Source organism: Papaver somniferum, chromosome 8, assembly GCF_003573695.1.
Source record: "Papaver somniferum cultivar HN1 chromosome 8, ASM357369v1, whole genome shotgun sequence".
Lineage (NCBI taxonomy): Eukaryota > Viridiplantae > Streptophyta > Magnoliopsida > Ranunculales > Papaveraceae > Papaver > Papaver somniferum.
The window spans coordinates 144,449,297-144,474,563 of NC_039365.1; the positions used below are offsets into that span (position 1 = coordinate 144,449,297).

Sequence of the window (25,267 nt, forward strand, 5' to 3'; positions counted from 1 at the left end):
TGCTTTAAAAATGTTACGTGACCAGTCAGAGATGCCTATAACAAGGGTTTTATTCCAATTTTCCTGAGAAATATAAAATAAAAATTTCATACTTCTGATGCCGGGCCAGAGACATATATATTCTCGTGTTTCTATAGCTGAGCAGAGGCGATTTGATGATTTTAGCCTTCGCCAAGAATCCACTATCAGCATATATTTACGAGAAAAATATTTTCGCCGAGATGGAGAAGAATGCGCATCTATCCATTAACGAGATATGTCAAGAATTTGCTAACTAGCTGTGCGGGAAACATAATCTTCCTCGACTAACATTGCTACAGATCTATGAATATCCATTACTAGAATCATATTCTGAGAGTTTAAACAAGACAATCTTGAACTTGAAATTTCTTCTTTGCACTATTAGATCTACTAAAATCATTCGATAACATCTCATAAGTAAGAATGATAGATACAATGAGTAAATATGATAGTCCAGCCTTCACATACCCATATTTATAAATTTGATTTGATTTGAGTGAGGAAGAGTATATTTGATTTTTTTACTTCAACTTAAATCCTATCGTACCCATGTTTATGACATTTGAATCTATGCCCTCAACATCCAATAGTCAACACACTCGGTGGTAGTGTAGGTACAACTATACGAACTTATATCGGTTCTTTAAGCGAAATTAACCATATAATGATTCTTTCCTTTTTCTTATTTTCCAAAATATACAATTGTGGTTCACAGCTACCACATGAAGACAACAAATTATACATTGGACCATTTTAAAAGATGGAAAGAATACTGTAAAACAGCAAAGAAACATAACAGAGGAAAGGGACATAAAAATCAGCTCTCAGTCCACTTCTCTTATTATTAAAAAAATAACGGATCTCTCGGTTGGTTATTTCGATTTTATTACTGGAAAATAAATAAAAATAAAATCCCAACTCCTGTTTTGTGAGGGTTTGTCTTGAGCTGATGCCTCCAACTGCCAATTCCGGTCGTTAAATCACGCCCAGTTTCCCGCCGATTGGTTTGCTTATGTATTAACAATTCTAGGGTTTCTGTTTATCTGCAGAAAACCCTAAACAGACGAACAAGAAATCATGTCTCGACAAGCAACTACTTCGCATTTTCACAAATCCAAAACTCTCGACAACAAATATGTAATGATATATCAATTTTACCCTAATTCTCAAATTCTTTCCATTTCTCTGTTTAGGGTTTGTATTTTGATGTATTATTGACAAATTGGGGGTCTATTTTGGTGTGTAGATGCTTGGAGATGAGATCGGAAAAGGAGCATATGGTCGAGTTTACAAAGGGTTGGATTTGGATAATGGGGATTTTGTTGCTATTAAACAAGTTTCATTGGAGAATATTGCTCAAGAGGATCTCAATATCATTATGGTTTGTTGAATTTGACCCCCTTTTTTGGTTCAATTTTAGAAATTTGAACTCTACGTACAAACTATGGGAGAATGTGATGTGTTGTAACTTCATTTACTTCACTTATGGTTCTGAGGTTATATTTTAGGATGACTGCTCCTGAAACTGCACCTAATTTTAATAATGGGAGCAAGCTATTGTTAAAAAGAGTGTCCTCCTTATGAAATTATTAACCCGTATTCTAGTGCTGCTTCTGTAAGTTCAATGTAGGACTAGACTTCTTAAATTATCCCCTAGCATCACCATCATCGTAACGAGCATCATGACGATTATACGTGGTTGGTTATATAGATGATATTTATTTCTCTCTCTTTTAATATTCAGTCAGTTTCATGTACTGCCTTATTTCTGTTGAAGGATGAGTGTGGACATTTTCTTTCTTCACCTGCATACCACATCGTACTTATTACTTTTCCTCGTAGGTTTTTAAACCTGGATCCCCCTCTTGGTGGTTGGATCTTTTTTTTGCCTCTGTTGGTTATGTCGAGTCTCTCTCGTTCTATTATTGCTTATTCCCTTACCTATGGAGTAATGAATACATTAATAACTTATTATCTGATGTTACATAAACTTTACCATGCTTAGAAATCTTGTGGTGAACAATTGAGCATGTCATTACGGTAATTACCTACTTTTATGGTTCAACGAGTGTGTTTACATTACTGTTTTTGGGTCTGATTATTATCTGCCCGCTGAATCATAACTTCGTGTTTGTGATAAGTGTTATAAGTCAGTATTGATCGGGATGGTTCAGAGCTTTTACTTGAGAGTTTGGTTTGAATATGAGTAGTCTAGGTATTGTTGTTGGCATTGGAAGTTTGGCTTATGGAAAGTCGATAATCCAGAAGTTGTGTTCGATATACCCTTCAAACCATGTTTAGTATTTTATTGATTATGTAGACAATTGAGTTTGCTTTGCTATGTTGCTGAGAAGTTGAATAACATTTTGCTGAACTTGAAAGCATGTCTTTCATAATTATCTTTTAGGAATTTCAGGGAGTACTTGTTCGTTCGAGTATTTTATTGTGGCTAACCGCTAGTTCTTTTTGTTTTGCAATTCTCTTCTCTTGGTGGACTCGTTTGATGCCTCAGCAAGAAATTGATCTACTAAAGGTTATACTTTTCCTTTACTGTTTAATTTTTTTTATTTGTAATTTAGTTGTTGTAGTTATGGGGAAAGCTCATCCTTCCAGTTTGTTGTCAAAAAGTCATAGGATTTGTACATGTGGTACATATCAGATCCAATCTTCTTTACCATCTTGGGAGTCTTTGATACTGAATATTTCATTTTTTCAAATTACCCACTTTCTCTTTCTTTCTAGAGAAAAGAATGCTCAAGGATCAGAAAATAGTCATTGTGTAGTAGGATTTAGGTGCTGACGAGTTTCAAACTCAGATCGTTGGTATCCATCACTCAATGACTTTGCACTGTATTAAAGTGGCATCTGAATCCTCACAGGCTTCCTGAAAGTGGCCCAACTTGATTCACACCCCTGGCAAGTTGTGCCCCACATTTACTGAATGCTGGTGGTGCAATTATTTATATATACTGATGCGATGGCTTACTGATTGAATGTAAATGGTACTGAAAATGTAATCACCTTCCCGCAGAATTTGAATCACAAAAATATTGTAAAGTATCTTGGATCTTTAAAGACGAAGTCTCATCTGCACATTATCCTTGAGTATGTATACCTCACTTTTTAATTACCTGAGAAATGTATTTATCAGATTCTTGGGTCAACAGAATGCTATATACGGTAACTCTCAGTGTTGTCTGCTATGTAGGTATGTGGAAAATGGTTCACTTGCAAATATTATCAAGCCAAACAAATTTGGACCCTTCCCTGAATCATTGGTGGCTTTTTATATTGCCCAGGTGTGTTTATGCGGTACAAGTAGATTGCCACGGAGAAAGTTCTTGTTAATTACTGGTATGTCTGTTTCTCTTTGAGTAGGTGTTGGAAGGGTTGGTATATCTGCACGAACAAGGTGTTATTCATAGGGATATCAAGGGAGCAAATATTTTGATAACTAAAGAGGTAATATTCCAGTTTACTGTTCTGTAATCACATGTGTTACACTTCCAAGTCTAAAATCTATGGATGAATTCTAGTCAGCTTCTGCTAGTTAGCAATTATAGCCCTTAATTTTCCTGATCAAAAAAGAAAGAAAATGAAATGCTGCGCTGTAAAAAGGGAATATTGATTCACTTTGTTATTTTGTACTCTCAGGGTCTTGTTAAACTGGCTGACTTTGGGGTTGCAACAAAACTAACCGAGGCAGATGTTAATACACATTCCGTTGTTGGGACACCATACTGGATGGCCCCTGAGGTACTTACTCTCTTAGATATGTAATTATTTTTGCATTTTCTCTGGTGTCTAATGCAGATGCTTCTCAATGTTCATTGAGATAACTTACTTCTTTGTAACCTATAACTTGAGAATCACTCAGTAAACTTGTCCTCAAGAAGAAGACAATATGCTTCTGTTGACTTTGCTGGACATTCGTTAGCGTTACTGAGGAATTAGAAATTCACAAATTAAAAGAAGATTGGTGGCCTTATTTCACAGATGTAGTTATCTTATTGGAAAATATGTTTGCTTATGTTTTAACCATCTAATAAGATGCATTATATGGTGTAGGTAATTGAAATGTCAGGGGTCTGTGCTGCATCAGATATCTGGAGTGTAGGTTGCACCGTCATCGAGCTTCTGACATGTGTTCCCCCATATTATGATCTTCAACCTATGCCGGCCCTTTTTCGGATTGTCCAGGTTTCTCTTCAGTTTCTCAGTCTTATCTTTTCGGTGTAAACTGTTCAATATTTCGTTAGTGAAAAGATTTGCTCAAATTTTCTTGTTTGATATGTTGGCGAACTTCATTAACATAATTGTATGTTCAGAAGCATGATATATATGATTAGGGACTTTCAATGTATCAGTTACATATGTTTATTGCTTTCCAGGACGAACATCCTCCAATATCTGATCGCTTATCCCCCGATATCACAGATTTCTTGCACCACTGCTTTAAAAAGGTATAGAAAAATTAGATTATAATTGAATCAGCTTATCTTAATTATATTGCTGCCTATGTGGTTTGTCAACGTGCGATTGGCTTTCCATGGAATCATGGAATGGTTTCCCTTGTTTTCTTTCTTTTTTATTCCCATGCAAATCAGTAACAGATGTTCTTTCCCTACTGTACCGATATATCGAATCAATAAGGACCATAAAGAGTGCCATGATAACCCGATATAGGGGGATTACAAGTTTGTTATCTTTTGTAGTTTTCCAATTAGGCTTATTTAATAGTGGAGCACTCACATGCTTACAGGGTAACGAATGTAGGAGGAAATCTACTTACTGATCTGGATTGTAGTTAGTTTGTATTCCCTGATTTATAGTTATCAGAAAAGTTAGTATCTGAAACTGAAGTGCATTTCAGGATGCTAGACAGAGACCAGATGCAAAAACATTACTTCTCCATCCCTGGATACAAAATTCAAGGCGTGCCTTGCAGTCCTCTCTTCGGCAGAATAGCGGATCAGTGAGGTATGTAGGTAGGAAGTCTTTGTGGATTTGAAACATACATGAACATGCCATATTTTGAATGCTTTGCACCAAATCCTGGCCTTAACCTAACATTTGAGATGATTAAAGACTCGAGGTTCTACATTTTTCTTCTCCATTCCCTTTTAACCTTTCTTCATGTCAGCAAGCCACTACAAATCTATGACCACATGTTTTGTCTATTTTATTACTTTGGAAGCCTGAGCCAGTACAATACAGACATAAAAGATGGGATGGAGTTTCCATATAGCCTGTTTGAAGTTTCATGAACCATATTGAAACAAATATGAAAATGTCTTGCAATGTCATTCTTTGAAATGTCTTGCACTTCCTGGCAGTAACCTGTCAGTCAACCAATTTTGACTTTGAGATGCTTAAATAGTTGATATTCTATTCTTTCTTTCTCCATTCCCTTAAATTCTTTCTTTTTGTCAGTGAAAAGTAGGCCACTGTATCTACATGTTTTGTCTATTTACTTTGAGAGACTGTGACAGGGAAATACATGGAATGGAGTATTCATACATACACTATGTTTTAAATTCATCGTGGTTACCCTTATGGAGATTTTTATGTTCTGGTGCATGGAAGGTGCTTACTGCTAACCCTTTTAACTTATTTTAACCTCAAGGAAAGATGAGGCAGGCTAGTAGGTTCTGCTAGTAGGCACCAAGAAAATGAAGGTGGATACCAAGCCATTTTCCTCTATCTGTAGAGGCTTCAGCTTATGTTTCCCCTAAATCATCTTTGTTTTGTTCCAGTTTTGACCTGATTGTTTTTGCCAGTTTTTCGATATTTGTCTAGGTGAAGATTCATATTTTTTCCCCCTTACCACACTAGCTGCCACACCCAACCTTACTTGTGAGATGCTTTGGGAGACATTCACTGAGTGTCTATCACTTGCTCACCTTACTTCTAGTATGTGAAACCCAGCAAGATCATAAAGTGGATTTTGGTACCACTTCCTAACTGCTAATTAGTGATATTTCTGGACTTCATTAAGAAAGCAAAAAGGTCTATGAGTTGTATGACGAGGCTGATCATCAGGCTTGGCCTGCTTGAACATCCTGCTAGAACATGGCAGTTCGACATCTCATTATTTTAGTGTTTATTTATGCATTATGCTTATACCGCATTTTCTTTATCCGCCTCTGATGCAGTATAAGACTAGTCAATTATTTTTACCAAGGGGTGTTCTCTGTTTGATGTTTATGTAATATTTTTTTAGTTTGGTTTCCAGCGCATCATGCACCACTTGAGTAAAAGACTAATTGGGATCATAACATTGCAAGGCTATGTTTTTCTTGCAGAAGTATACAGGAAGATGCTTCACTGACTACGGAAATCTCAAATGAAGATGGTCGTAGCACTGGTGAAAGCCCTTCTGGCGAGAAAACGCCTACAGATGCCTCGGAGTTCGAACCGGTGAGGATCTATTAGATTGATCATTTTCTACTAGAAGAACACCCATTTGTTGGGGGAGTTTTTTTTTTCTTCCTCGAAATCCGTTAAAACTAAAAAAAAAAAAAGATTTTATATAATGTCTCAGACAAAATTTGATTCTTGTTCATCGTATTAATATCTTGGTTTATCTTTCTAGCTTCAGGAGGACACGAGTAAAGATTTATTACCATCAGAAGCTGTTGATACAACCAATTCTGATGCAGCTCTAGATTCAAAAGATCGTCATGAAGATGTAGAGAATTCTCTTCCTGCTCAAGATCCCACCTTAGCTTTCCAGGAAAAATTGTCTATAGAAAATAGTTCTGGCAGGTTGTTGTCCACCAAGGAAGTGTCTGTTTCTAATCTAGAAGGTTCGCAAGTACAATCAAATATGGGTGACCCAGATGAAAGGGTTGGAAATGGAGAGGTGAACCCTAGTGAGTCAAGAAGGCGAATAGATAAAGAACTAGAAGGACATGGAGGCTCCAGTGTTAGTGACAGATGTCTATCCGCCATTAGACCTCCGGCTCATGAAGCTTCTCCCCAAAAGGTAGGACTTCAATCAGACACAGTCCTTCTATATTTCACTTCAATATAGAGTAACATGATATACACAGATTAGTAGCTTTGATTTTTCTTCTCTCTTCTCTTTGATTCTTGCCCCTCATGCATTTATCTTGCGCACTGCGCACAGGATGCCTCAATCTAACATTGATGCGGTGCTATCATTTCTGAGTTTAGGAATCATTTAATTTGAAATTCTTCATGGTGTGTAATCTCATTTAGCTAATTCTTATGTTGATGGAATATGTGAACATCTCATCTGTAGGCTTCTATGGCATCCCTTGTTTCTGGAAGACATGAGCTCAGTAGATTTAGTGATACACCAGGAGATGCTTCTTTGGATGATCTGTTTCATCCTCAGGATAGTATTCAGGGAGCCTCATCATCGGTTTCCTCGTTACGCATCAGCGAAAGCAATCTGACTCCCAGTGAAGCAGGAAAACATGACCTGGCAGCAGAGCTTAAGGCTAAGATGGCTCAGAAAAGAGCGGAGAGTGAGCCTGGGCAGACAAATGATGGGAATTTGTTGCGTATCATGATGGGTGTTCTTAGGAAGGATGTAATTGATCTTAACACTTTGGTATGCTTTCATGATTATTAAGTGCTTCTGATCGATCAATCATTGGATACTGAGATAATTGAATGTTTGTCTTTCAGGTAGACGAAAAGTTTCCCGGAGGAAACCTTTTTCCCCTACAGGTGCTTGCTTTCTTTTAACCTTAAATATGTGCTTCATGGTATTAGCTTACTTCTGAAAACAGTACCTTCCCTGCAATATTTCTTATTCTTAAACTGAAATAAAGGAGGGAACCTTTTCTGGATAGCATTAGTTAAAGAAGTAAAGGTAGGTAAAAAAACAGAAAGATAACCGGAGTTCAAATTATAAGTGAAACCGTCTCCGGTAATGGCTAGTAACATACACAATCTTCATCAGAGTCATCTTGTTTGTGTAGAACTAACAAGAAAACTATGAAAGTAGAAAATGATTGCCCTTAGATTTTGTAACTCTTATTTGAGGAATGATTTAGTGGGAATCAAATGTGAGTGCCATCACTGCTTTAGTCTTCTTCAAAAAGTAAATGAATATAACTACTTCCGTATAGTGTACACCAGTTTTTTCACGCCCATATAGGAACGTACAGTGCTAAACAATTACGTTTCCTGAAATAGGAAACATGAGGAAGAAAGCTATATCCACAAATTTACGTATAATTTATTAATAATTTTATTATATGTTTGTTTTTTTGCAGGCTGTAGAATTTAGCAGATTAGTCGGGTCACTGAGGCCAGAAGAACCAGAAGATGTGATTGTCTCATCATGTCAGAAACTCGTTGTTTTCTTTCATGAACGCCCTGATCAGAAGATTGTGTTTGTTAAGCAGCATGGATTGCTTCCTTTAATGGAACTCCTTGAAGTTCCGAAAAATCGTGTATAGCTCTTTTTATCTCTCTTATATTTCATATTTTTTAGTATTATTGGTGCAGGTGAAGAATTCTTAATAAATGGATAGAGCAATATGAAACTTTCCGATCCTTGTAGGTTATCTGTTCAGTTCTACAAATTATAAATGAGGTGATAAAGGACAACAGTGACATCCAAGAAAATGCTTGCTTAGTTGGCCTGGTTAGTTCTTTCTTACCTTAGAAGTATATGCTGAAATCAGGAGGCTCACACTTTTGAAGTTATAAAGACAATGGTAAAAAGCTACTTTTAATGCTATTCATATTGAACAACAGATACCTATTGTGATGAGCTTTGCGATACCTGATCGTCCCAGGGAAGTTCGCATGCAAGCAGCTCATTTCTTGCAGCAGCTTTGCCAGTCCAGGTATAGGTCTCATATATACATTTCAATTGTGTAGATGGTACACCATGCATAAATTTCTGCCAGAAATTAGTGATGCAGTGCTAATTGTAGTTTTGTTGTCCAGCTCCTTGACACTGCAAATGTTCATCGCTTGCCGTGGTATACCTGTATTGGTGGGGTTTCTTGAGGCTGATTATGCCAAATACAGGTTTGTACTAAACTTAGACTATGTATATATTACATCCTCTGGTGAGTGCTATGACAGTGGCATCCACAGCTTGGTCAAATTTCTTATATGCTCTGACATGGAACCACATAGGGTTAGAATATGGGTACAAGGAATTAGGTTTAGGAGATTTCCTTGGTTCCAAAATGACCTGATTGGAAGGACAACCTCACCAAGTCACATGCTCATTCTGTATAGTCTTATTCTGGATAGTCATTTATCTTCTTGTAATCTTGTATTGAATTTTTGGGAGTTTTCAGTGAGTCCATTTATGATCTAGATTAAGTTTGTTCAACTTGAATATGTGTAGCACAACTAGGTATTTTGATGCTTGTAACATTTGTCTCTTAAGATACAAAAATAAACATGCATAGCACAGCATAGCTAGTTGTAGTTATTGTTTTTCTATGTTTCTATGTTTCAACTATTGTTTTTCAGTTTTCCTTTTGAGGAGTGTATTGATTTTACTTTCATCTTCTACATCTTCAGGGAAATGGTCCATCTTGCTGTAGATGGAATGTGGCAGGTATTTATGCTCCAGAAATCAACACCCAGAAACGATTTCTGTCGCATAGCTGCAAAGAATGGAATCCTTATTAGGCTCATCAACACCCTTCACAGCTTGAATGAGGCAACTCGACTAGCCTCGATTTGTGCTGGTGCGACGTCTATATTAGGAGATGCTTCTGCTCCGCGGCCACGATCTGGACCGCTGGATTATACTTATCCGCTTTCAGTACAGAGTGAAACTACACTTTCTGGGTCCGACCAGCCTGATTTAAGTAAGGTTAATCATGGAATTATCGACCATCCTTTGTCTGTTGGAGCAACAGCGGAACCACCTCGTTCTTCAGCTTCCTACTCCCCTAGTGATAATGATAAAGCACAGTCGAGCCGGGCTGTAATGGAAGCTTCAGTAGCTTCTAAGTTGCCTGATCTAACGAACGCTGAAAATTATGGTACTAAAGAAGCTGCAAGATCCTCTAAGGACTGGGACTACTTGGACTTAAGGAAATCTGATCTTTCTCGAACAGAAGTTGACAATATTAAACAACAACGAATATCTTATTCCGGAAGCCGTACATCTACTGATAAGCCTCTAAACAATGGATTTTCTAATAGCTCGGTTTCTCAGCAAGAGCAAGTTCGACCTCTTCTTAGCTTGTTGGACAAGGAACCTCCTTCTCGACATTTCTCTGGCCAGCTTGAGTATGTACGTCACCTCTCTGGATTTGAGAGGCATGAGAGTATACTGCCTCTATTACATGCATCCACAGAAAGGAAAACTAATGGCGAACTAGATTTCTTGATGGCAGAGTTCGCTGGTAAGTCATTTGTCTTTCTTTATCCTGTCCTACTTGATAGGGTTTCTGCAATGATTATTGGGATATTCTCCTTCTTTTCCACTTCTCTTCCATCTCTTCTTTTCTCCATATAGATGCTTTTCCCCCCTTAATAGTAGTCAGGCCTGGAGTTTCAGGCGCAGCTGAATGTATTTAAGTCGATAGAGTTGAAAAGCTGTCTTTCATTTTCTACAGAGGTTTCTGGACTTGGAAGAGAAAATGGATATGCAGAATCTACTACGCCTAGGATGTCACACAAGGCTTCAAATAAAAAGCTTGGACCACCGATAACTAATGAAGGAGGTGCTTCAACATCTGGTGTTGCATCTCAAACTGCATCAGGGGTACTATCTGGTTCCGGAGTTCTGAATGCTAGACCAGGAAGTGCTACCTCATCTGGGTTACTTTCCCATATGGTATCTTCATTGAATGCCGATGTGGCAAGAGAGTATCTTGAAAAGGTGGCAGACCTTCTGCTTGAGTTCGCTCGAGCTGACACAACTGTTAAATCGGTCTATATGTGTACCCAGAGTTTGCTTAGTCGTCTCTTTCAGATGTTCAATAGGGTAGAACCTCCGATTCTTTTGAAGGTTAGTAAAAAATAATGCGGTGTTTGCTCGTTTTTTAGTTTCAGCTCACTCTCTTTTAATTAATCACCACATGGTGAATAATGTTGCTTTCTTTTTTGTGTAGCTTTTGAAGTGCATCAATCATTTGTCAACCGATCCAAATTGCTTAGAGAGTCTACAACGGGCAGATGCAATCAAACACTTAATCCCAAACCTCGAACTCAAGGAAGGGCCTCTCATATCTCAAATACATAATGAAGTGGGTCTTCATTCATAATGTTATGTCTCTTGTTTAGGGAAACTTGATAAGCTGTTTGAATCATATACTTCTGAGTTGTTTTGCTCTTCCATATTCTAGAACATATCAATAGTCAGTTCACAACCATGATCCGTTACTGCATTAAGATCAACAGAATCTTGGCTAAGAATTTAGAAATCATAGTTTGATGTGTATGTACAGAACAATTTAGGGAAGTTTTCTGCTGTTTTTTCCTCTGCAGACATATTGCATGCGACACATTTTGAGTGTGTCTAACTATGCTTTTATCGTTGAAGGTTCTCAATGCGCTGTTCAATCTCTGTAAGATAAACAAAAGGAGACAAGAGCAAGCGGCTGAAAACGGAATCATTCCACATTTGTTGCATTTTGTAATGTCAGATTCACACTTGAAACAATGTGCACTGCCTCTACTTTGTGACATGGCTCACGCCTCCCGGAATTCAAGGGAGCAACTAAGGGCCCATGGTGGGCTGGATGTGTACCTGAGATTACTGGATGACGAGTTGTGGTCAGTGACTGCATTAGATTCTCTTGCAGTTTGCTTGGCTCATGATAATGACAACAAGAAAGTTGAACAAGCCTTACTGAAGAAAGAAGCAGTTCACACATTGGTCAAGTTCTTCCAAGGCTGTCCAGAGCAACAATTTGTGCACATACTGGAGCCTTTCTTGAAAATTATCACGTAATAACTATTAGATTTTTAATTTTCGTTTGTTTTCTGTTTTCAAATTTGGTCTCTGCATGAATCATCACATCTTCTAGTAAGTGGGGTATATTTCATTACCTAGATAGCAGAACGGTATACCTTAGCTTAGAAGTTATCCAATGATATTGTTCGAGGATAGGGATGTCGTGTTATTAGATACTCACCTGTTGTTTTTCATTAAATGACAAGGTGTGTAGGGAAGAAGACCTTTCAGAAGGTGATCATCGAGACATTTGTTCTCATTACAGGTGTAAACCTGTTGGTCTTGTGAAATTCTAGAGCTGCTAAGTAGGGTGCTTTAACGTCTGACAAACTTATCCTGTTTTTAGGTTAATTGAACCTTCTGGCTTATCAGATGAGATGTCACTCTGCTATGATTTGCAAATTGATATCCTGATCCTCGAAGCTTCATTTTTTTTTAGTGATCTTCATAACTAATGTAAAATATAATCTTGGAATGCAGAAAATCAGAAAAAATCAACAAAACGCTGGCTGTTAATGGCTTGACATCATTGCTCATATCAAGACTGGATCATCAAGATGCTATTGCTCGCCTCAACCTGCTAAAACTAATTAAGGTGAATACCCTGAATTTGCTTGTCCCATTTTCATTATTTTTATTCTCACTAAGCCTCACCCAACTTTACTGTTAGACTGGAAGTAGTTACGAAATCGATGCTGTGTGTCAGTGTTTTCAAAAGAACCAAAAGGCTCCCTATCAAAGGAGTGCAATCTTGTTGACCGCGATTACCAAGACCCACCATGTTATCTATTGATATTAGAGACTCTAATAGTCGATCCCTTTCAAGGATGCCATCCCATTGAGTCTTATCTTATGCTTAACCTATGAAAGCAAAATTTATTAATAACTGGCAGGATGACTTAATGTAAACTTGCTGGAGGTATAGGTGCAATCTGTAGATTAATATATGGAGTTATGTAAATTGGCTAAAATAAGAGTTTTATGAATTTTTGAAGATGCAACCTTTCCACCCTATTATTCTGGTAGATTTATACAAGCCACCCTCCAAATTAATTAAGTTCATACAATCTAGTGACTGGAAATCAAGATGAAATTCATATTTTCACATTTCATTCATAGTGTCAAACTTATTCCGGGTAGCTCACATTTATTGAACCGTAATTACAGGCTGTGTACGAGTGCCATCCACGGCCAAAACAACTCATTGTTGAAAATGAACTGCCTCGAAAGCTTCAAAATTTAATCGAAGAACGAAGAGATGGGCAGAGCTATGGAGGCCAGGTCTTAGTGAAACAAATGGCTACTGCACTGCTCAAAGCTCTCCACATCAACACTGTTCTGTAAATTCGGGTTCCCTACCCCTCTTCTTTGTATATTCGACTTTATAGGTTTTAATGTAATTCAATTTTAATTTTAATTGCTCAAATGTTTATTTAATTTGTGCCATCTCTTTTTTTCATATGCGCACAAAACGGAACAGCAAAGCAGTTAAGTATCATTTAGGGTGTGAGTTTTGGAGTTGTGGTTTGGGTTTTATGCTGAAAACACATGATTGTCGATTTCCTTTTCAGTTTTAGCCGAGTTGTGTATAATGTAACAACACTGATTATAGATTGTTAATCTTCTAATGTAATAGAGGTTTTCTTATTTGATTCTCGTTCCCTCTTTCTACATATATATCATCCTGACAAATCATGGTTTGAAATAGGAAAAGGCTATGCAAGTTGACTGCAGTTGAATATTCTGTAGTCCATTAGGTGGTTTATTTTAACCGGGGCTGTCAATTTTAAGGGGTATCTAAAAGTAACCTGTTATAGGGGCGGCAGTGTGATAGTAATGTCCCTCTAGTTGGTTAGGGGATGTCCTATAGGGGGTGTCAATTAACTAGATTACCATCCCCATTTTTAACCTAAATCAAAGCTAAATTGAAAATTTGTTTTCTTTCTTCTCTTTTCCTCCTCCCATCAATCGTAACCTCCATTAAAACTCAAAATTTCATCGTCTTCGATTAATCGACGATTCGAAAATTAGTCAAGTGTAGTGTAATGACTTATATGAGGTATGTTTTGAAAACCCAGTTACGATTTGGTTTATTTTGTTCGATTTAAGTTTAATTTCTACAGAAAATTAAGATTTTAGATGAAAATTGAAATTTCTAGGTTTATGTGAGTTACGATTGATTTTAACTCAATTACGAACCGTAATTGGATATTTTGATGTTGTTACGGTTGATAATAGTTCAATTACCAACCATATGTTCTTATATCTGAGAATTTTCTTCAGTTACGGTTGGTAACCATTTTAGTTTACGAACCGTAACTCAGTTACGGTTGGTATCGAGCATTTGGTTACGAACCGTAACTCAGTTACGGTTCGTATCGAGCATTTAGTTACCAACCGTAACTGGCTTTACGATTGGGTTTTCTTCAAATTTAACCAGTTACGGTTGGTAGTTCATCTTTTAAGAACCGTAACTTCGATTTACGGTTGGTTATGAGCACAATTTCAACCGTAATTAGCTCTGAAAATGTAAAAAAAAAATGATTTTTTTACGTACTTTAGATAACTTTGAGCAACAAAAAGCTAGTTGGGACTAATTTAGAAGTATTCCCGGTCATTTTCAGGTCCTGGTTCGTCATCTTGTTGGTTAATTTCTTCAATTGATTGAGATTGACCTTCTCCTCTAAACTTTTTTTTTAACTCTAAAAATCTGATTTTGGTTTTGATTTTGAGTTAATATAAGTGAAATTAATCATTAACACTAAAATTTATTATCATCGCTAAACTAGGTTATCAATTATTGGGATTAATTTGTCATTTCCAGTATTTTTTTATAAGGGACACCTTGAATGATCATGTAATGACCCTTTTTATCCTATTAGAATGTTGTCACTCTAATAAACCATGCCACCCCTGTAACGGGTTACATCTAAAAGGAGTAGAGTTACCTTATTACCTCTCTATCTTTGGTACGTGTCATTTTATTTCTTTTTAATTTATTTTTTTAGATTCTTTAAATTTTCTTATATGTATATATATATATATATGTATATATTTATTTATTTATTTTTCTTTTCCTTTTCTTGTTAGTTAAACATGACAAGTTTTGCAACAATCTTCATGGACTTGTAACATTTCCATGACGATACAACACGATACAACAATAATCCACAAGATCGATATCTTGGGACTGTACTCTTTCAATAATTCAACTAGAATGGGTCAAGTTTTTACCGCAAAAGTCATTATGGGCCAAAATCTGCACCTTGATGACTTTTAGAGTTTTTTCTAGAAATATTTGATGCTTGAAAAGTTGTTATAGTATGTTAGTTAACCATGACAATTTTTACAATAATTGTCATGGTCTAATAACGATACCATGACAATGCAAGAATAATCAAGACACCATGACAACACAAGAATAATCATCATCGTCGATATTTTAAGATTAGGACGATTCTTTTCGTATTTCATATAGAACTGGTCAAATTTTTTCTTAACAGTCACTGTTATCCTAAATTTCAACCATCATGACCTTTTAATATTTCCACAAAATTTAGTGCATGAACAATCATTTTGGTCTGTTACTTTAATCATGATGACTTTTACAATATTTATCATGATCAATAACGATACCATGACGACATCTGGATAATCGTCATGGTCAATATCTTAGGACCATGAGTTTAGTTAAAATAATTATCTCTTAATAATTAAATGAGATCAACCCTTATTAAAGTACTAGAGGGCTGATGAACACTAACTCGGTACGATTCTTTTATACCCATTTAATAGGGGTGGCTATGAGTAGACACAAGTATATACCCTACATACCCTTTCACTAATAAAACCTAAAAATAATCTCTAAATTCATAACACAAACTCTATCTCTTTTCTACCTGTCGATTGTAACTCAAGAGAAAAAAAAAATTCCCTCATTTTATTCGAGACCAATTCGTCATCTTGTCGTTAATCGCTGAACCAAATTAAAAATAAGAGGGTACTAAGTACACCATTAACTTTTTTCGTTCACGACCTAGATTAAAGATCCTTGAACAGAATGTATATAGAGTTTTTCTCTTTCTCTTCCACAATCAATATGTCTAGACGACAAATTCTGTAAACCTGATTGTGTATAAGAGTTCTCAGACTATCTTACAAATCAATATCCAAGTTCAATCTAGTCGTATCCAAATCAAGAGGATCTGAATTCTGCCAAGTATGAAACTTGTTATCTATTTTTCAAGATATGAGTTCCACAAGAACAGGTCTCGTTATTGATCATAACTAATAAGGACTTAAACTAACTAGATTGAATATGTGTTACTTGTCTTATTCCTATATTATAAAGATAAAACAATATACTGCGGAAAAAGAAAAATACAAGACACAAGAAGTTCTGTTAACAAGGAAAATTGTACCCGCATAAAACCCCGAGACCTCGTCCAGCTTTTGAACACCAAACTGTATTAAGCAGCTATAGACACTAGCTTACTATCATACTTCGGACTGGTATGCAGTTAAAATCGAATTAACCCTCCAACCAATTCAGCCACAGTCATGCTCCTTACGTCTCTTGAACCTCGCAAGGGTCTACGTAATTGAATCCCTTAGATGACGTCCTTTACATACTAAGAGTTGCTTCAACCTAAGTGAAGACTTTTGATACCAATCTTCCTCTAACAAACAAGCCATTTTGATTTCCCTTTAGATCGTTTATATCAAGGCATGAAAAACTGTTTGCAATAGAAAAATATAGCAAACCTCATAATCCAGAGTACTCACACTCAATTAGCTAAGAAGCTTGGATTACTAACCACCTCTCAAGAACAATCTAAACCGATCACTAAAGAAGAGTTTTAGATATCTATCTTGAGGAATCACAAAGTCTAAGACGGAGAGAACTTTGCGGTATCTATCTATCTATCTATCTATCTATTTATCTATCTATCCATCTATCTATCTATCTATCTATCTATCTATCTATCTCGTTCCTGATTGGAGATTGAAGAAAACCTCAACAATCAACAAGACAAGGCCAGTATATACGAACTATAAGGCAAAACATATTCGGACCTGGCTTCACGAATCTTTAAGTGAAGTATCTAAGTCGTAAACCTAATTATGTTTCTCATAAGAAACCTAGGTTAATAGAGGAAGACTCTAGCAATGGAGAAATGACAAGGATTGAAATTCCCAATTTTTTGAGTCTCTTTATTTATAGACTTTCAAGACTATATGTAGCTTTGAATTCAGGCTAAGATAACTTGAAATTCAAGGAAAAACTTTCTCAGTTCAGATGAAATTCTTATTAGGAATTCATGTAAGCATGTGAGAAGTGTTTCTTGAAACTTCACATAAGAATATACACTTTGGTCCAAGGTACCAGAACCGTGTACAATTATAGTTCATGGAAAATATTCCTTATGAACTTGTAAGCATAATCGTGGTCATTAACACTCAAGACTTAAACCGTGATTCACAAACACAAAGTGATTTATAGAACAAAGTTGTCTTAGAAGTGTTTATGAGAGTTGTAGCAATGCCAAACATATTTGTAAAAATATTTTATGAGCATCTTCTTAGTTCGTACTGGGTAGGTATGTTTACCTATGGACCAGTCCATGAACTCAGGTTGTTACGGTAAGCGTACTGGGTATGTCTACCCTTAGCCTTTCTCGAACCCAGAGCCTTTGGGTATGCGTACCTCCCCCCTTTCACGAACTCATTACCTTAGGGTGCGCGGGTATGTATACCCTTACCGATTCTGTAACTCAAATGTCTAGGGTACACGTACGAGGTACGCGTACCTACCCTGAGTTCAGATTTCAGTAGTTCTGAAAACTCTCTTTTAATGTTCCGAAACATTCCAAATTTTCATAGATATGAATATCATTGCTTAGGTGATGTGATTGTAGAAAGTGGTAAAAAAATATAAAAAAATATCATTCAACACTTATGAAAGTTGGTTTTAGATCTAATTTTTAAAATAGAAAATAGAAAAACTTATACAAAGATGATATCAAGATCAAAAAAATAGTGAGGCTAAGATTTCGCTATTTACCAATTTTCAAAATGATTTAATTTAATAATTATAATTATGCAGTTCATACATTCATTTGATTCTAAAATATTGCAACAAGTAGATTTTCAGAATAACAATTGTAGATAGAAACCATGGGATATCAAAAACCATAGGCTAAGCATATACCATCATTATAAATCACAATTGCTTAACGAAAATCTTTAAATCAATTTTTTAACCAAAGAAAATAATCATAAAAGAATTGCATAAATTTAAAAAAAATAAGAAATACCATTTTTTTTATTGGAATAATAACTTCCCCGTCGCCTTAGATATGGGATTTAGCTCCTCATGTTGGAAACACACTCAAAATGATTTTTCATTGCTCAAATAATGTTTACAAAGATGATAAAAAGAGAAAATATAATAAAATCGAGAATTTGCAACGTTTGTAACCGTTCCAAACCCATTGTTACATAGATGACTGTTGCAGAAGTGACTGTGGTTTTTGTAAAAAAAGATAACGATTTTTGAACGACTATCTTGGGATGATAATGTTCTTCATATTCTTCCTCTTCTGCAGCAGCATAAATTTTTCTCAGTAACTCTGATTTCTTCTCTATCTCCCTCTCAAACTCTATAGACAACTCCAACACCCTATATATATATATATACTAGCTGTATTGAATCTCCTCAAATCACCTCCAAATCTCACATAGTAAAGGGAGAATATTTATGTGACATTTTATTCATTTTCATTCCATGTTACGAGATTTGCTTCCTATTTTATCTTCTCCATGCGTCTGGTGGTGGCTGTGGTTCTCCATACACGTTCCATACACACTTTAGCTCATGCAGGCCTCTAATTCTCACGCACTACTCGGGAGTGATAATCATACATACTGTGTGCGCTTAAAATCCGACGATGTAGCCCAATTTAACAGATTTTGAGGCCTATGCTAATTTTTAGGCTTGTTTTATCCAATCGGGCAAACCCAATGAATTTCGGCCATTGAGTCTAGAGGTGAGCATCTGTCCCGTAATCCGCCAATTTAACCGGGGCCAACCGTTCTTTTGCGGATGGATGTCCGGACCGTTCGATAATGGGTTGGATGCGGATGAAATTTTTGAAATCCAACGGATTAAGGGTCGGGCCCTAATACAACCTTGAAAATCCGTTGGACATCTATATCCGTTAAACTAAGGGCATTTATATAGTTCTAGAAAATATTATGGATCATTTAGGAAATCTTAAGGTGTTTATTTGGGGTGTTGTACATGGCATTTTTATGTTTGCATACATATATATGATATGAAGGTTTTATAAAGAGACACTTGTTTGGGCTTTGTTTTCTTTATTATAAATTTTAACTAAAACAAATCCATTTAATTATCGGTATCCAATCCGTCCATACGTGCATCCATTGGATGCAAATCCCTTGGATGTTGGATTGGATGCGGTGCCAACCTTGAAATCCGTAATATATTGGATTGGATGCGGATGAGGTGAAAACCTGTCCATACCAGCTCATGCTCACCCCTAATTGAGTCTCCCTATTGTATCATGTCCAAAATTCGATCAAAAATTATTCACGGCCAAATAATTTTGCCGCCAATTTTTCTGTGAATTTGAGAAGAAGTTGGAGTGCCCATATCCTCTCCTGGGTCCCTTTAGCAGTTTCCCATGAGTGCCTTTAGTAATTTTTCGAGTGGCTTTATCACTTTTTCGATCCAAATTTGCTAAGGATTTATGAACATCCATTGCTTGAATCATATTTCAAGATGTTTAACAAGACAAGCTTGACTCGAAATTTTTTCTTTGCAATATTAAATCTACTAGAATTAAAAAAAAAAAAAACTCGTGAATCTAATAGTACAAGTGATCCAAATTTCGGGAAAAAATCAAAATCAAAAGAGATTTTTAATGAAGAAGATGAAAAAAGTGAAGAACACGATGAAGATGAGGTACCTGGTGTAGATTCACTCACTGATTCTGACAATATAACTCCCCGCCAAGATGAAATGGTCTCAATAAGGTAAGTTTATTGCTTCACTTGGATGTATTTGTGAATTATTTTTTCAAGGGCTTCCAGTTACAAGTCATAATAGGTAGTACATTTACGTAATTACACTGATTATACGTAATTATCTACCGATTATATTTGTCTCTAGTATTGGTGACTTGATCATTTTACTATGGTGATCGTTTATATTGAAAACATTACATACGAAGTATAATTTGCATGTCTCTAGTATTGGTGACGTAATCATTTTACTATGGTCAAAGTGTCAAGGAAAGATATACTAGATGTTGTATACAACTTTGGTTATATGGAGTTACGGAGTATAGTTTATCTACTGCTGGGTAAAGGCGGTATTCCTATTTTCGCACTCGTCAAAAATCTACCATCAACACCAGGACGAGTTAATTTTATATAATAAAGATAAGTTATTCAGGTTGTCCGCATTTATCTTAGTTGTGACTTGTGATCCGACTCGCTTTACTTAACTTCATAAATTGATTGTCTTCATTTCATGTGGTTTTAACTTGAATCATTACGTTCCCAACAAGACTTTCTGGATCGTCGTGGTTATGACGACCATTAGCAACTCTAAACATTTTCCACACTTTACCATCAGGTTTATGGAAGATAATCTAAATGGGCATACAAACTTCTTTGAATTATCTTTATAGTTCCTCTCAATCTTCTTTACGTACTTACGATCCTTTGCCGAGTGACTCTTTCGCTCGCCGCTTTTCTCGCAAACAAATTCAAATCAATACAACTTTACTTGAATATTCTGCACTATTATGCACATCTTTTTTTTTTGCCTTGTTGATAAGCCATTCCTTTGCCCCGTCTTACTTTCAAATGCGAAATGTGCATAACGATAACAATGCTTATAAGCCAAAGAAAATAAAATAATTTCTTAGAACAAGACAAGAACGGGAAAATGTCATACCAAATTGTTAGCACAATATAAGGAGGTATCATGCATCTCATATGAAACATGATCAACCACTCCAACAATTTACATATAATAGCAACAACCCTGCCCACTATGATCTTAAGTACGAGATTATCGTTAGCTATCGATGATAACACAATCGGTTGGGAATGTAGAATCACAAACTACCAATTATATATAAAAATCTCGACAAGTTTTTGGATAAAAAAAAACATCAATAATCAAAGGACTAGGTTTTTCAACTACTATTGGTTATAAGGTAATCGGTCAACAACATGTACTACCGATTATAACCAAAAGAATAGTCATGTATCCGGGCATCAAAATCAGTACAATCGGTAGCAAATTTTAGTTGCTTTCTACGGATTATATGTCTGAAAAGTTTCGAAGTTTTATAAGTTTGGTAAAATTCATTTTCGGGGATATTTTAGTAATCGGTAAATAAATGATTTTTCGAAACTACTGATTACGAAAGTAGAAAAAATTCAAAATCTTATAAGTTTTGCAAAATCTGTAGAAAAATTATTTGTCAAAATTATTTGTGAAAGTAGATAAATTCGAGATTTTATTATTTATGGGGCTACTTTAACAATAAGTATTGTCCAAACTACCAATTGTGAAAGCAAGAAAAAGGAAAATTGGAATTTTATACATTCTGCAAAATTTATTTTTGGGTCTACCTTCACAACGGGTAGATAAATAATTTACCATAACTACCGATTATGAAAATAGAACTTGGAAAATTTCTAAGTTTTGAAAATTATTTTTGGGACTACTTTCAGAATCAGTAGATAAATGATTTTTCAGAACTACAGATTGTGAAATTAGCAAAATTCGAAATTTTTCATAATCGGTAGATGGTGAACTTCACTAGACTATTAATTGTGCAATGATTTAGGGTAAAATTCAATTTGAGGTTTATTATGTAATTGTTAACGTTGGCAAGATCGTTTATTACTGACTATGCAACGATTTTGGAACATAAATATAATCCCTAGATAACATATTCTATTATCTACCGATTATGAGACGTCAATGGCGTTAAATGTATGCAAAAATGGAGTTTTCTTGCTAACGATTACAAATAAACGCATACAAAGTGGGTTTGAATTTTTTTAGCGGAATACTTTTTTTTTTTTGATACATTATTATCTTCATTTTGATGCGACTCTTCATTTTCTTTCATTAAATCATCGTCTAGTGTTTTTTCACAAAAATTTGTATCATCCAACGAATACCCCAAATTATCATCTCTAACCATTATTGAACCGGTAACATGATATTTTTTATGTGAAAATACTCCTTCAGATATTCTTCTTCTTCATACTCATTCATTTTCGTTACTGGAATCTCTAAAACCTAGTTTTTCCCAACTTCATCTTCTCTAACACGAAATTTCTTCTCAAAAAAACAAAATTCTAATTTTCTATCAAACTAACTATATAACCTATAATCAATACTTGCTAACTAATTAACTAACAGTAACACTAATTACTCAATATTATGTTAGCCATTATAAAAAATCATTGGATAAAGGTTTATGGATACTAATTTTTAACGTCCCTATTTTGTTTTATTAGTAGTTCTCATCCCTCAAATCGGGAAAACTAGTTAAACTAGAATACCGGTGCCAAGGTGGGGATGGCCGACCAAAGAAAAACGAAACATCACTGATTGCATAACGTGTTGTACTTACTCTTTTTGTTGGAATGTTATTTTTGAGGCATAATGTATTATATATCCTTTGTGGTGGTATGCATAATGGTCATACATTCAATTTTAAATTAGTGTGCCTAAAAGGATAAGTACCTCCAAGTTTTTCATAAAAGCTCTAAATTTGATATTGTTGTTTGTACTCATTGCATAGATCTCTTTAAAATCTTTGATAAATTTTTTAAAATTCTAAGGCATAGATTTTTAGATATGTCATATTCTAGTTTGCTTGCCAATTATACTCAGAAAATATAGGATACACAAGGAGTTATAATAACTGGACTAAAAGGGTCGGGCATTTCCATGATCTTCTCTTGAATTGAATTTTTTGGCATAATTTGGTTGGATGTAATGATACATAGAATGGTCTCTCTCTCTCTCTCCCTCCCTCCCTCCTGCAATTTCTAGCCGTTATTTCTTCCCCCTGCTTCATCATGAATCACCTAAAAACCATTAAAATCACAGGCAATCCATCAATCACAGATTCCTTTAATATCTCTGAAATCACAATTCTCTCAAGCGTCACAAGAATCACAAATATCACTCATCACTCAACCCTTACAACCCATACTAATTTTATCAGGTATAATTTATATAATCAATCTACCAATTCTATCAACATCTATAAGAGTAACTCCTTTCTGATGAGTGCTAAAAAGTGCATATTTCTATATATTTTTCTTGGCATTTAACTCATCTTTTGTGCATTAATTCTACATTTTATCCCATATTCTGTATTTTCATTGTTTTCAAGAATAAATATTTTTCTTACTTAATTTTGCATTTTTAGGTAATAAATAAAGTTTGGATGAATAGCAGAGCGGAAAAGAGCAGAAAAGTAGTGAAAAGCCGGGAGGAATTACACAAGGAAGCCGCGAAGAATGTTGTGCACAAGACCAAAAGGTTAGAAGTGGGCTTGAAGAAGAAGAATTGTCCTTAAAGAAGATATGGTCTTGGCATACCCAAGGCCCAAAACCCTTACTCAAACACATTTCCACTATCCAAGCCCGTCTCGGATTTCAGCCGTCAGATCGAAGCATTTCAGCATCCTACGGTCGCTCCATCATCGCACATCAAACTCCGAAGCCCCCGCTTTACATCGCAACGCCCATCTCCATCTTGGGTCGTCCGTTTTGCTACATCCCTTCATCCGACGGTCGCTCCACGCTTACCTCCGTATCGCCGTTGGATCCACCTACCATCTTCCCATCCATCGCTCCTTGTCGCAGATCATCAAACCTCGCCGAACCCGCCTAACACCCAAGTATCGAACACCCTATACCCATCGCCAAACACACCCTTCTCCCAAAAACATCGAGTTCTTCTCCTCCACTCCGTCTGCAGAGAGCTGCTCCACAGCTCTGCAACTCCATCACCTCCACCAGCTACACCCTCTGCCTCACAACCATCTCCATACCCCGACACCACCTCAATCACCATCACTTTCTCCAACCCTCTAGCCTAGTTGCTTTTTCAAACCCACATCTCTCTGACCTAGGTGTGGAGTTGATGAAACAACTCGAGCTAGGGTTGCAGTACATCAATTGGAGCAAGAAGAGCATCAGAGGGACATCAAGAAGCATGGGTCGAAGCCAATTTACACATGGGTATGTCGAATTTGATTTTCCCCAAAAGTTAGGGTTTGCAAATTTAGGGTTTTGGTGAAATTAGGTATTTTGTTGTAAGCTATAAAAGGGAAGTGATGTAGGATGTTAAAGGGTGTTCTTGGTTAGCCGAGAAACCCCCTAATTGGGTTAATTTAATTCTCAATGTTAATTTAATTTCACTGTTAATTTTTAGGGTTCTTCTTTTGCAATTTTCATTCACTGTTTAGTAGTTTAAATGATCATGTTTAGTTCCATTGTAGTGTTAATTATGTTCTGAGTCACTGCTGAGGCTCAGATGAAACCTTAGTTCTATTGAATGATGAATTGCTAGGAAGGCCTGTTTTGCTTGAGTAATGGGAAGAAGTTGGTGCTCTGATATGCCTGTGATTGATTGTTCAGTCAAAAGACAGTCAATGCTAGGGGCAAATCAGTGAGCAAGCTGATTCTCTTCCCATTCTAGTTGGATGCTTAAGTTTTTAAATCTAGAATTGCATTGTTTAGCTAGGATACAAGGTGGATTCTAAGCCTTAGCTTAGCCACAGCTGCAAACTCCTCCCTGCCCTTGGCTAACAGCCTTGGTTTATTTGGCTTTGTTTCCTGTTAACTGCCACTGTTACCTTTGCTTCACTGTCACATTTACTTCACTGCCTTGGTCTTTCTCTTTGCTTCATTTCCATTGTCTCATTATTTCACTACCATCTTCATTGCTTTGTAAATATCACAGTTTCACTGCCACTATTTGCTCTTTCTTCTCTTTTGTTTCTCCTGTTCTTGTTACTGCATTCACTGCCTAATGCTCTGCTGCCTTGTTCTCCCCCAGCTGCTACTACTTGCTACTGCTTTTGCTGCTGCTGAAGCCACCACTGCTGCTGCTGCTTCTTCTCCAGCCCAGCCTTGTCTGCTGCTGCTCCAAACAGTTAGCTTAGAACCAAAGGCTAAAAGCCCAGGTTCAAAGTCCAGGTTAAGGCCTAAAGCCTAGTTCATAGCTCAGAAGCCTAGCTAATCTAAAGGCCC

At 36.2% G+C, this 25,267-nt stretch overlaps 1 protein-coding gene across 3 annotated transcripts; it reads left to right on the plus strand.

Annotated features, from left to right (window-relative positions):
- Positions 1-823: 823 nt before the first annotated feature.
- LOC113303320 (MAP3K epsilon protein kinase 1-like) lies at positions 824-13,590 on the plus strand. 3 transcript variants are annotated; one of them, XM_026552350.1, is made up of 24 exons: positions 824-1,158; positions 1,268-1,402; positions 2,534-2,554; positions 3,053-3,126; positions 3,230-3,320; positions 3,400-3,483; positions 3,676-3,777; positions 4,090-4,221; positions 4,413-4,484; positions 4,895-5,001; positions 6,327-6,441; positions 6,623-7,009; positions 7,289-7,603; positions 7,681-7,722; positions 8,274-8,453; positions 8,564-8,647; positions 8,761-8,852; positions 8,956-9,039; positions 9,547-10,382; positions 10,596-10,990; positions 11,094-11,228; positions 11,525-11,931; positions 12,419-12,533; positions 13,106-13,282. In XM_026552350.1, exons 1-24 carry the CDS (start codon positions 1,099-1,101, stop codon positions 13,280-13,282), a joined length of 4,242 nt encoding a protein of 1,413 aa, XP_026408135.1. In that variant the 5' UTR covers positions 824-1,098. The 3 variants fall into 3 exon arrangements, with proteins under 3 accessions (XP_026408135.1, XP_026408136.1, XP_026408134.1); XM_026552351.1 differs by having other exon boundaries at positions 825-1,158; positions 6,617-7,009; positions 7,289-7,582; XM_026552349.1 differs by having other exon boundaries at positions 826-1,158; positions 6,617-7,009; positions 13,106-13,590.
- Positions 13,591-25,267: the final 11,677 nt, after the last annotated feature.